The 14099-nt window shown below is 35.2% G+C and overlaps 2 protein-coding genes across 2 annotated transcripts; one reads left to right on the top strand and one right to left on the bottom strand.

Moving 5' to 3' along the window:
* The first annotated feature begins 834 nt into the window (after window positions 1-834).
* LOC18433715 (hydroxyproline-rich glycoprotein family protein) lies at window positions 835-2854 on the top strand. The gene is made up of 2 exons (XM_006843796.3): window positions 835-2462; window positions 2634-2854. Exons 1-2 carry the CDS (start codon window positions 1213-1215, stop codon window positions 2680-2682), a joined length of 1299 nt encoding a protein of 432 aa, XP_006843859.1. The 5' UTR covers window positions 835-1212; the 3' UTR covers window positions 2683-2854.
* A 9689-nt stretch (window positions 2855-12543) lies between these two features.
* On the bottom strand, window positions 12544-13753 carry LOC18433716 (cysteine-rich repeat secretory protein 38). The gene has a single exon (XM_006843797.2). It carries the CDS (start codon window positions 13555-13557, stop codon window positions 12625-12627), a length of 933 nt encoding a protein of 310 aa, XP_006843860.1. The 5' UTR covers window positions 13558-13753; the 3' UTR covers window positions 12544-12624.
* Between the last annotated feature and the right edge of the window lie 346 nt (window positions 13754-14099).

The raw sequence follows: 14099 nt of genomic DNA, 5'->3' as shown, positions 1-14099 counted from the left end.
ACTGAATGTCTGATTTGTCAAATGAGTGTTTTACTGCAGTAATAAGTCACCCCACCTCCTCTTTTTGAATGTTACCCCGCACCTCCTCTGGGCTTTATTTTCACCTCCCTTTTTGCTGGTGCCTGCAAAAACTCTGATGAAAAAATACAGAGCCATGCCTCTCTGCAACCTCATTATTCAGACCTTTAAAAAGAAGAAAAAAATAAAACAGAGAAAATAATGGAAACTATGGAAATACTAATGGAACATTAAAACACTTAATAATTAAAAAAAATTGGAAAACATTATAAAAATGCAAGAGCATGGAGCATTCCTGTCCTTCCTGACCTTTCCAAGGGGTCCAAGTACTCCGTTTGGAAGCAAATCCAAATCATGTCGGTTATAATTAAATAGAAAAAATTTAAAATATTCAACTGAAATAAAAATTCAAAAGAATTGAATAAATAACACATTAAATATATATTTTTTTTAAAAAAAGGAAGAGAAACAGTAATGGAGATTCTTCTGTCAGTCAGTGCCGGCTGACGTTTGCTTGGTAGGGTCTGGTCCACAAAGTATATGCTCACCAACAATAGGCACTCAGGCCCAATATTAAGCCCTCTTTGGCAAAAATATGTCACAATTACCCTTCCATATGACAAGATTACCCTCATCTGGTCCCATGAATCGTGACAATTTCTGTATTTCATAGGATCACATGGGTCTGATTTAGTACTATTTATGGAGGGGCTAGTTTGGGCATTTTGTGGTTTAGTATCTTATCCCATTTCTAGGGTTTTGAATCATAAACCCAGTCCTTAATAAAATCCCTTTCTTTGTCAATAAACAAACCCTAGAATGTCCTGTGCTATAAATAATGTCCCATGGTTCCATGGATCCTTAGTGTACTTTGCATTCAGAGAAACAGAACCCAAAAAAGGAAAGAGAGAGAGGACCCGAAAAGGAAGAGGGAAAGAGGGGAAAACATGATTCCTTGTGGTACACTCTTTGTGAGCAGAAAGAGAGAGATGAACAAATAAGTCTAGAGAGAGAGAACTCTTTGTAGGTAGAAAGAGAGAGAGAGAGAGAGAGAGAGGAGCAAAACTCTTTTGAGATTGAAAGAGAGGGGGGTTAACAATGACACCTTGTTCTTGTATTGTCCACCACCTCACATCCATTTCTGTTCTTAGGTAGAGAGAGAGAGAGATCTCTTCTTTTTTTTTTTTGTAGAAGATGAGAAACAGATCCAAGCCAAGTCATGGCAGTAGAAACCTAGGAGTTGTTGAAGAAAAGCTAAAAGAAGAGCCCCATTTATCTGGTGCTTATATCAGGAGCCTAGTGAAACAGCTTACTTCTTCAAGAAACAGGGCTTCTTCTTCATCAGAAGAGGATAGCATGAATGGGAAAAGCCCAGATAATGAGAGCCCTGATTTCCCCAAAACCCCAGCTAAATTTAATGGAGGTTTTGGAGAAAACGAACAACCAAACCAGCCTCAGGTTAAGAAACAAGTTAGGAGGAGGCTCCATACTACTAGGCCTTACCAAGAGAGGCTGCTAAATATGGCAGAGGCTAGGAGAGAGATAGTAACTGCTCTAAAATTCCACAGGGCAGCCATGAAACAACAGAACATAAATAGTTCTCAAGACTCTACTGCACCATTGTCATCAGAAACCAATAACAAGATCAAATCAAGGAGAAACCCAAGAATTTATCCATCTAGTACTTCATTCCCTGATTACCCCATCTTCTCTTCCTCGTGTTCTTCTCTCTCCAGTTCTACTCCTTGCTCATCTTTCTCTCCTTCTCTCTCTACTTCCCCTCCCTGCTTCCCTTGGGTTTCTCCGACCCTTTGTGCGCCGCTAACCTGCAATGAGCTGCCATTGCCACAGCAAACTCTTGGCCTGAACCTAAATTTGCAGCAATGCTATAACAGCTTCTATTGCAACAATAATCCATCAATTTATTCAGACCCATCTTCAGTTTTCTTCAATGGGGTTTCAGAGACACTACAAATCATCGACTCATCCCCTGAAACTCTATTTTCTCCCCCTGTTTCATCTGATTTCTCCAACTTTGAAACCCCCCCAGAAAACCCGAACCCCAATTCCTCCACTCCTCTCCGCCCATCTGAAACTGTATCTTTCCATTCGGCCATGGATGATGCAGGGATGGCTGAGATAAGGTCTATCGGAGAGAGGCATGAAATGGAATGGAATGATACAATGAATTTGGTCCATTCAGCTTGGTGGTTGAAGTTTCTTAACAATCTTGAGAGTGGCCATGAGAACCATGGGAGCAGTTGTAACAGTAGTTGTAGTCGCAATAATAGAGGGGAATATGAATTGTTTGAGGAGCTGATGGATATTCCTGCCTGGTTACAAGACAATGCAGAGCACTTGGGTATCTCTTCAGTGGAGGGATGCTGTTTGAATCACTTATCAGATGCTTCTGATGGATTTTTGCAGGATACAACTTTGCCAAGGTAGAGGTTCATATCTCAAACTCAGCCATTTCATTTGGTTTATGTCCGTTGTTCCATTTCTCTTTTGATTCACATTGTGATCATGGATCCATTTCTTTTTTGATTTTATGGTTTTTTTTTTCCTCTCATTGTAATTATGGTTTATGATTAGTTTTCCTTTTGCATTTGCAGCATGGATCTTGGAGAAGTTGAAGGTTTAGATGGCGGATGGCTGGTTTGAAAACAACAAAGAATTCTTCTATTCTAATGAGGGCCTATGTTTTTATGTATTGTGGAGAAATAAGGTTTGTCAAGAGAGAGAGTGGCATGCCATGGAAGGGAATAATGTATGACCATTGATGTCGCCATTGGAATTTTTGAAAAATTGAGTGAAAGATAGATAGTTCTTATTCTCTCTTCTTCTTCTTCTCTCCGCCAGCTTGATCTTTCCTTTGGAATTTTCAAATTTGAGGTAAGATAATTCTTCATCTGGTGAAGCAAATTATTGATGTTTGGAATGATTTTGCTTCTTGTTTATTACTGATCTAGAGTCCCGATTTGTGTATCCATTGTTTAACTTAAAAAGATTTAACTAAGGAAAATGTTTATATATTATAAGGAGGACCTCAAAATTTTAATAGAAAAGAGTAATTGGAAGATGGACGGTATTCTAATTGATATCTCGCCTCGAGAAATATAGATATAATGGAAAAAAACAAATTGAAAAGCATATATTTCAAAATTTTTGAATGTTCTATAGATCAGTTCGATCTGTACCATTTTTTTTTTTTTTCAATTAAGTCAAACGTAGAGTTTCAAGGCGTTGTAAGGTTTTGGATATCAGGAACTATTTTATGGAAAAATCTCGAGAAATATAGATATAATGGAAAAAAAGAAATTGAATAGCATATATTTCAAAATTTTCGAATGTTCTATAGATCAGTTCGATCTGTACCATTTTTTAGTTTTTACAATTAAGTTGAATGTAGATTTTCAAGGCGTAAGGTTTTGGATACGAGGAACTGTCTTATGGAAAATTTAGTCTTATTTTTTTGTTTTTTTAAGTGAGTCAGTGAAGAGAGCGCCCCTACGTTGAAATTGAGCCTAGGACGTAGCGTTTGCAAATCGTCAAGCCCTAACCCATTAATCCCAAGCTCTTTATCTATATAAACCGTACCCTTGCTTGTGTACCTATTATACAAACCTCACCCTTCAACTAATAACAATCACAACTTTTGTATGTAAGGAAGCACCCCACACCCTAGCTACTGGTTTCCATACCCACCGCTAACATCACCCCACTAATATTTTAAAAAAGCTAACTCATAATTTGAAAAACCAATAAGCCCGGTCTGTCTTCCCCGCTGAATTACCTAAAAAAACAAAAAACAATAATTTATAAGTGGTTTTTTAGAATTGGTAATTTAACCCCATCTCTCACCTCTATGACAACAGGGCGGCACTCTTGTCTTGTAATAAACAAGAAAAAAGCGGTTGCAAATTCAACATATCTGTTTTATCGTTATCGTGAGGCTGGGCTCAACTTGTTTGTATTGAGGTTTTATTGGGTTAAGGTGGGCCATCAACATGCTTTGCGCGTTTTCATTTGCATCACTGCATGCGTGGGTGCCTGCCCATTGAAACACTGACTTGCTCCATCTATTTGCTCTCTCCCCCTCTCTCTCGTGTCCTCTCTCTCTCATTCACTCCTCTCTCCCCCCTCTCTCTCCCTCTGGGGTGTCCTCTCTCTTTTCCCCTCTTGTGTCTCCTCTCTCTCTGGTGTACCCTCTTTCTCTTATGTCCTCTCTTCCTCCTCTCGTGTCTTCTCTCACTCTTTCTAATGTGCCCTCTCTCTATATATATACTTTTTGGCATGTTTAGGTGTGCCTGTGCTGCTAGGCTTACGTATGCTTTGTAAGTGTGTTCGTCATAGTTCTCTATCTGTGCAAGGTTTAGAAAGGAATTTAATATTATACAAGCAATAAATTGAAACATGGAAACATGAAGGACATGGTTTTTATGAGTTCATGTAGAAATGAGTCACCCCTTTCTATTTTTGAGATACATTTTCGGATCCAATTTTTAAGGACATGTAATCTCTAGTTGTGCACAGAAGTTTTAAACCTAATGAGCTAATATTTGGTAAATAAAGTATGAGAAATAAAACATCAAACACATCTAACAAGAGCACAAAGATTTACGTGGTTCAAACGAAAATGACTACATCCATGGGCACGACAAACATAAATCCATAATACTAATGATTTTGGAGCAAAGAGTACCTCTCTAAACCTCTATAAAAACTCAAGTCGAGCAAACCATTTTAAACCACTCTTACTTCTGGCAGCCATTACCGATAACACCAGAGCAATGAGAAACTGACTTTTTCTCTAACTAAAAGGAGAAACCACCTAAAATATCAATGAAAACTATTTCTCTACAAGAAACAAATATTTCAATCTTCGGGAGTCTAAAAGATGCACCATCACAATGTTTGTGTCCAAAAGAAGCTCTGTTCTCTCTAAGAGGAAACCTAACCACCCAAAATATCAATGGAAACCGCTTCTCTACAAGAAACAAACATTTCAATCTTCGGGAGTCTAAAAGAGGCACCATCACAATGTTTCTGTCCAAAAGAAGCCCTCTTCTCTCTAAGAGGAAACCTTGCATCTTATGTACGGGAGGCCTTGCCACCCTCTTCTCATATAGTAACCCAAATAGGGCACACAAATTTTCTGTACTTTCATCCCATTTATATGATAAAGAATCCATACTAAATAGAAAAATTTCTATAAATCTTACATATATCTCAAAAGACCAAGAGATATATCCAAAAATCCTAATCCTTTTTGGATTTCTATTTTTTTAGGACGCTTATCAATATCAATCTCAATCTTACATAATATGCGAATATCTCAATCCTACATAACATAGAAATATCTCAATCCCGCATAATATGGATCAATCTCAATCAATCCCACAAAATATGAGATTTACTTATGTGGATGATTTTGGATAGCACCAAATCTAACATCTCTAATATGGAGATCATGAACATAAAAAAAAGAAAAAGATATATATATATATATATATATATATATATATATATATATATTTATTTATTTATTTATTTATTTTGATTTTTTGATTTTATGTAAAAAAAACATTTGGACCGTTAGTTCCAATTGTTTTTAGATGGATCACGTATTTGAATCCATCTTTAAGATGGATGCTTTATACCTTGGGACGCATCTTGTAGGAATGCGGTCTAGCCCGCATGAAATTTTTTTCAAATATAAATAAGTCTAATCGTTAAAAGCCAGATTTTTAATTGTGAATCAGCTACCTCCATGTTATACCTCATAATATTTTCCTCAAATTCCCAGGCAAATTGAAAATGTATATGGCCATGGAGCCAAATGGTTAGACTTGGTATTAAGCAAAAACCCCATCTCATAGAAGTCCTCCTATAACTAGGGCTAATATTGGGTAAAGAAGATGAAAGTTCAAAAAGATTTGAAGTCTTTCTTGTATCGTTGATAGCTATAGTAACCAAAGTTTTCTATATTCAATTATTTTGTGGGATTATAATTGTATTGAGATTTGTTTCTTAAAAAGCAAGAATTGTAATTCTATAAATCTCTAATAAACCAGATTAATCTCTTCTTTATAAATAAGATACTGGTTTAGCCTTTATAGATGTAAGCACCATTGCCGGACATGTTTTATTGATTTCTTTCTCTCTCTTTCGTTACTATTTCCCTTCATGGCGAACTCTACGTGGTATCAGAACATGCTTATCTTTCAATAACGATCCATCGCTCAACGGTAGTTGCTCCGTCTCTCTCGATCGTGATCCATATCTTGTGAGTTTGTCTATATTCGTGAAGCAAGTTGAAGCCGTCCTCTTTTATTTCTGTCTGATCTTTTCCTTGTTTGCAAGCATCGTGACCATAACGGCAACACCTAAAGGATTCGTCTTCTCCATTTTATTTCCCTGATGCAAGCACCGTCACCTAGATTCGTTGGCCTGTTTTTTTAAACACCTAACATTGCCTTTTTGCTTCCTTTTGATTACCCTTTTTGCTAGAGTCGACTTTCATTTGGTGATCTTCCAATATTGCTAGGGAAAAATTACCAAAAAAAAAAAAAAAAAACCAAGAATATATTTTTTATGGAACTTATCTCCAACCTATTTTTTTTTCTCACCTTTTTCTCTAAAAGAAACTTTTTATGCAAATACCCTTAAAGGAAAAAGTTCATTTTTTAGACGTAAATGCCTTTTTTGTATAAAAAAATCATTTTGGCCCGATTTGACGTTGATTTTTGGACCCATTACCGGAGCGCATATCACATTGTCGGAGCGTATAAGTGCCGGACTGCCCTAAGGCAACTACCAGATCGAATACTACCGGGCCGTCCTTTACATAGTGTCGGAGCCTTGGAATCTAATAACATTACTTCTCGACCACCTTTTGTAACTGCTGGACCGCACTTTACATAGTGTCGGAGCCCTACTACCAGCACCTTATATAGTGACAGAGGCCTACTACCGGACCGCACTTTACATAGTGTTGGAGCCCTACTACCAGCACCTTATATAGTGACAGAGCCCTACTACCGGACCACACTTTATGTAGTGAAGGAGCCCTACTGCCAGACCACACTTTACATAGTGCTGGAGCCCTATTGCCAGACCGTACTTACACAGTGACATACTTTAGGAGTTTTTTCATTTTTAATTTGTTTAGGGATAAGGGGTATTTGCATAGAAAGTGTATTTTGGGAAAAAAAGTGAGAGAAAAAGTAAGATTGGGGTAAGTTGTATAGAAAATGTAGTCTTGGATTTTTTTTTTTTTTTTTTTTTTATTTTTTTTTTTTTGTAATTTTCCTTGCTAAACCTTGCTATCTTGCAATATTGTTGCTAAATTTTTTTTCAACTTTTCAATGTTGCTAATTGTGGGTGATCTGGCAATTTGCTAATTGTGGGTGATCATGCAAGATTGCTAAACTCTCCAAACCTTAGGCCCTAATGTTGCAAACTCCAGATTAGATTAGAGAGAGCAAGGAACCATCGGCTTAATGTTGCAAACTCCATTTGCATAGGTTTGGATTGACGTTGTCTTTGATTGAGAGGGCTTTCCCTTGGCATGTTGGATACCCGGCCCTCTCTCTGGCCTTTCTTTCTCAGAGGTGATCCCCTTGAAGGGTCTTTTGATTTGGTTTGAAGAAAAGCAACCAGTTATTCCAATTGGGAGCATTAAATTCACAAATAGTTGGATACACTATGGCAATTTTTATAGAGAGAAAATAATATTGTTAATTGGGATTTTCAATTATTTATGACTGAAGCATCTTCTACTCTTTAATTACTATTTACTGACCAAGTTAGTTTTCTAGTTCCTTTTATTTTTTCGTAATGGCAGATTTAGAACATAACTCTGGTATGAAACCTAATACTGTTCTTCTGAATGAATTTAATTATCTTGCTTGGGCGAGAATTGTTTCTCGTTCTCTTTGTGGGAAATTTAAACTTGGGCACATTAATGAAAAAAAAAGTCTCCCAACCAAGATGATCTCTTGTTTGAGGAATAACAATCCAATGATGATCTTGTGATGTCATGGATATTGAACTCTATGGAACCTAAGCATTCATAAATTTTTACTTTTGTTGAGAAAGCTCAAGATTTATGGAACTCCATTGAGGCAACATATGGCCAACACGACAATGACGTTCAAATTTTCCTATTAAAACAAGAAATTTCTCAAACATAACAAGTGGATAAAACAATGACTAAATATCTTGGCACTCTCTTGAGTATGCGGGATGAGCTAACAATATACTTACCTACAACTATTGACTTGGCAATTTTTACAAAAACATACTGAGCAGGACAAAATATTTCATATTTTGGCTTGGTTAAATAATAAATATGAATCCTCCAGGAGCCAAATCTTAATAGAAGGTGGGGAACGAGGGGGTGGGCGGGACTGGCGAGCCTGAGTATCCCAAGTTGGGTGTCCCCCTCAGGAATCTTAAAAAATTCAAAAAGAATTATAAAATTACTAAAAAAAGGAATTTATTTGTGATATGTTTTTATTTTTAATTTTTTATGTTTTCTATCATTTGGTTGGAAAGTGTTTTGGCCATGAAGACATGGTTTTACATTTTTTCTAGGGGTGGCAACGGAGCCGGACCCAACCCAGGTCAGGGTATGGGTCCCAAAATTGGACCCAAACACTATTCGGGTATGGGGTCCATATAGATCTGACCTGAATAGTGTAAATATTTAAATAAGATTAATATATATATATATATATATATATACACACACACACACAATATAATAGTACAATGTAACAGTTGTACCAGAGTGTAATGCAACCACACTTCCAGGAAAGCATATTTGTGGTATTTGTATGACCAAAAGTTCTGTATACACACTATCTTTATCTCAATATTCAAGAGCAATGATCCAATGCAACAGTTGTATTATAGTACAATGAAATGACACTTCTAGAAAATCATGTTTGTGCCATTTGTATGACTCCAAAATTTGTACACACACTCCTTTCATCTCAATAATCAATCCTCAAAAAAAAAAAAATCAATTTGAACTCTAGATATCTTCAAAATGAGTCCCCTACAAAAATGAATCTAGACTATTCATTTTGTGAATTTCAAGATCTTAGCCTTTATAAACTCAAAATCATTTTTTTCTTTGTTACCATTGTTGATCAAATGATAATAAAGTCATCCAAAAAAATTGGAAATGAAAAATTCCTTCTAAGACCTAGATCTAATCATCTCACCAAAATGGACGGCCTATGTTAATTGGGCTAAAAAAATACTTTCTAGGTTGTGTTTTCAATTTTTTATTTTTTTGTGATTGTTCATTAGAATGAAAAGAGTGTATATTTCAAAATTTGAATCAAACGAAGGGCCATAAGATGGTTTTGTAAGGTTGTTGCATCATATTACTATACAACAGTTGCATGAAATCATTGCTCCAATAATCAAATCCCAAGAAATAAGAAGTTCAATTTGAAATTTAGATATGGTTAAAATAAGTTCCCATCGAACAACAAATCTAGACCATTCATTTGGTAAATTTCAAAATCTTAGCCTTTACAAACTCAAAATCATTTTTTTCTTTTTTTAACATTGTTCATCTAATGATAATAAAGCCATCTAAAAAAATTGGAAATGAAAGAATCCTTCTAAGGCCTAGATCTAAACTTCTTATCAAAATAGATGGCCTATATTAATTGGGCTAAAAAACTACTTTATAGGTTACGTTTTTAATTTTTTTGTTTTTGTGATTGTTGATTAGAATGAAAAGAGTGCATATTTTAAATTTTGAATCAATCAAATGTCCCTAACATGATTTTTGAAAGTTGTTACATCATATTGCTATACAACTGTTGCATGTAATCGCTGCTTTATATATATATTAGCTCACAGCTAGATATGAATCCAACGGTCCAGATTGAATCTGAGCCGATCTAATGATCACGATTGTATTTTATATTTGGATTTAATTTTTTTTCAATAAATCCAAATCATATGAAATTTTGGTTGTGTTATTTAAAAATAGGACAATCTAATAGAAATATCAAAACAATAATTTGTAAAAAATAAATTGACCAAAATACCTCCAAAATTTTACAGGGGTATTTTGGTTAATTTATATTTTGAAAGTTATTTTTTTAATATTTTTATTACTTCCGTCTTGATGAGAAGAATACATGCCTAAAATTTAAAGTAATTTGGATTTATAAAAAAAATTAAAACTAAAATACAAAATGACGTCATATCTGTCTGACCGGCCCAGATTGAATATAGATCATTGGGTTCATATATAGTTGTGTGCTAGTGGGACTATGCTAGCATGCATATATATATATATATATATATATATATATATATGGGAAAGGTTCTATGCTTTCCCTACAGCATAGAAGTTCTATCCTCCCCCTACCATCCAGCTGTCCAGTTTTGATCAAGAGAATCACTCACCGTTTGATCTTAAATCCGATGCCTCAAAGTATTTTATTTTTAGTTTTTTTTTATACAAATTGTATGAATATAAATTTGGTACGTTCCATATTCTCATTAGGGCACACCTATAAAAAATATTAAAAATAATTTTTCGACAAAATATAATGATAAAAATACCCCTTGAACTTTCAAGGGTATTTTGGTTATTTTATTTGATTGAAAATATTTCTTTTATATTTTTTGCTAGTGTGAGTTTAATAGAGGAATGCATATCCAAAATTTGGTGTCAAAATAGTTTATATAAAAAAACATTAAAATAAAATAGTGTAGAGATGTGACATTGTGATTGGGGCAATCTTAGCCCACCATTCCGAATGGGCGGCTAGATAAGGGGGATGGTAGAACTTTTATGCTGTAGGGGAAGCATAGAAAGCTTGCATATATATATATATATATATATATATATATATATATATATATATATATATATATATATATATCTGAGGCCGATCTGACGCTCACGGATGTCTGATAGTGTTTGAATTTTAATTATTTTTCTATACATCCAAATCAATTGAAATTGTAAGCATGTGTTTTTCTCATTAAGATGCATCTAATAAAAATAAAAATAAAATAATTCGTAGAAAAAAAATTGACCACAATACCTCTGAAACGTTTCGGGGGTATTTTAGTCAATTTATTTCATATAAAAGTTTTTTTATTATTTTTTTTTTAGATTCGTCTATTTATGAAGAATACACCCCTAAAATTTCAAGTGATTTGGATTTCTAGAAAAAATAAAAATAAAGTACTCTCAGATATCTGTTTAGTGTAACAGTATACACCTGGGCACACAACATCTTTTCCATATATATATATATATATATATATATATATATATATATATATATATATATATATATATATATATATATATATATATTTATAACAGTGATTTTGCCTACCCTCATTACTATCTAAAGTTCATCCTGCAGTCACGATTGCCCGATCGTATTTCATTTTTAATTTTTTTCTATAAATTGGAATGACTTGAAATTTGAAACGTGTGTTCATAAAAAATATGAGAATCTAAAAAAAATATCAAAAAAATATTTTACATGAAAATAATTAACCAAAATACCCTTGGAAAATTTCTAGGGTATTTTGGTCAATTTATTTTTCAAGAATTATTTGTTTTATATTTTTATTAGGTGCGCCTCACTAAGATGTACACGTGCTTCAAATTTTTGATCATTGCGATTTTTGAAAAAAATAAAAAATAAAATACTATCAGACAATCGTGACCGTGCGATGAACTTTGGACGATGATGAGGGTATTCGAAATCATTGTTCATTTTCGCCTATAAGTATTGAGAAGACTTTTCCTAAATATATATGAGTAATGATCCTATGAGGCTCTTCCACACCCATGTGTGTAGGATCCCAAAAGATCACCATTAAATTTGACACATATATGTAAAAAAGTCAAGTCCCACACCTACCTGATAACTTTTCTAGACATTTATACTAAATTTAATGGTGATTCTTTGAGGTCCTACACATATGGATGTGGGAAGCTATGATAGGATGATTACTATATATATATATATATATATATATATATATATATATTGCTTTATTTTGGGTCAGGTCCAATCGGGTCCGGGTCCCATAATATTTTTGGGTCTGGGTCACCTCTATATTTTCCCTTTGTTTTTAGATTATTTCTATAATACCCTCATAACAAATTGATTGTTTTCAAAATCAAAATTTTCATTACTTTTTTAACCTCATTACATGTTCTTTGTTTAATTTTATTTTAAACATATTTTTTCTATTTTTGGGATTTTTTTTTTGTAATTTTCTATTTTTTAACACTTTGTAGCTTGGCAAAAACTCAAACTTACTTGCGCTAGGTTATTCGAACTCGGGCCAAGTACTAGGCTCGGGCACAGATCGAGTACGCAGCCAAAGTTTCGAACACTGCTATGAAGTACGGAATTCGGCCATGATCAACACGAGAGAGAGTCCTTGTGGCAATTTGCCCTACCTCTCATTCCTTTGGAAATAAGCAACATCCTATGACTATAAATACCATCAGAACACGACGACCAATTCATTTTAAGTACTTAAAACGATTGAAATCCAACAATCTCAAATTCTCGAGCAGCAATAAGTTGCTCAACAGGCCATAACAATAACAAGAAAAATAGCAAATTGAGTGGCAGAAAAACGGAGCAAAAACCCAGAAGAATTATCCACTATATTTGGTGGCTGAGTATTCGGTGGCTGAGAAAGAGGAGAATGACTTTCAGGTGGAGGAGGGAAACTTGTAGGAGGAGGAGGGAGAGCTGGTGGAGGTGGTGGAGGGAATACTGTTGCATTGAAGAAAGGGTAAATCTCATAACGAGCACTGCAACTCCCTGTATGAACTTGAGCCCCAATACTGTCGCCATAAACCGCAAGATCGCTGATAATCATTCTCAGGCAATTCGAACAGTTATCACGATTAAGGTTCCTGGTGCACTGCACAAGCCCATATATGCTCTCTGTCTCATTTACACCAATCTCCCTTGTAGCATACAAGAATTTGGATGTGTCATTCACAACTGTGGAGGAGAGATTACCCATCAATTGTCCTACTCTGTCTCTAAAAAGATCTGGGTTTGTGACATTTTGTCTATTGTAAAGGAGAACCTCGTTAATATCAATAGAGGAGAAGAACCATGAATCTGAGTAGTGCAATAAGCATTCATCGAACCAGAGGATGGCTGATTTGCTATTGGGGCAGTAACCCGTTATGTCTGTGCCTGCAACCCCGGCACAGTCGTGGCATTCTTGGCTTTCTTGGTCACCCCTGCACTGAATTAGCCCATAGGCTTGGTCTGGGCTCGTGCCTTTCGTGTCGTTGTAGAAGCCTGTGAGTGAAGCATTTCCTGGTAGTGAGCGGAAAAGCTCATACAAGTTGCTCTCGAAAGGGCTATTAGCTGTATAATTTGTGTCTCCTAAGCAGTAGTAGTCGACGAAAATGAACGCGTTAACAGGGTTAGTGAGAAGCAAAGCACAAGAGAAAACGAGGAAGAAGCAAAGGCACGAGAAAGGAACAGGATTCATTTTCGGCAGCTTTGTTCTCAATTTGGCAGAAAATAGAGAGACAGGTGTTTCACCTGCTCACTGGCTATGTTCAGGGTTGTCTCTGTTAGTTGAATGACTTTAGGAGCTTCAATTTGGTTATCATTCATGGAGTGGAAGACGACGAGGGCAGGCATAGGAATTGCCCCCGTATGAATAGACTGGTAGATACTTCATTGTTAACGACATGCCGCCCTCTCTTGTTTGTGGGTGGTAGAGACTTCATTTTAAACTAGGTTTCTTTTAAATTAATGTTCTGTGATGTGCTCCCTTTCATTTCCCATGGGTGCGGCTAGCAGAAGGCCCAGGGTAAAGGGGTGGCAATGGACCAGAGGATCAGACCCAACCTTGGTCTAGGTATGGGTTCAAAAATTGGATCTGATAGGTCTGGTCCGGGTCCAAATCTTGGATTTGAATACTATTTTAGTTTTGGATCCAAATCTTGAATCTTAATATTTAAATAATATTTATTATAAGTTATTATTTAAATAATATTTAAATAAATCTAATTTTATATTTTAGAT

Source organism: Amborella trichopoda, chromosome 12, assembly GCF_054954075.1.
Source record: "Amborella trichopoda isolate Santa Cruz 75 chromosome 12, AtrichopodaSantaCruz75HAP2 v2.0, whole genome shotgun sequence".
In the NCBI taxonomy this organism is placed as follows: domain Eukaryota; kingdom Viridiplantae; phylum Streptophyta; class Magnoliopsida; order Amborellales; family Amborellaceae; genus Amborella; species Amborella trichopoda.
Note: the sequence above shows the minus strand (reverse complement) of the source record. Positions and strands in the feature narration are given on the sequence as shown.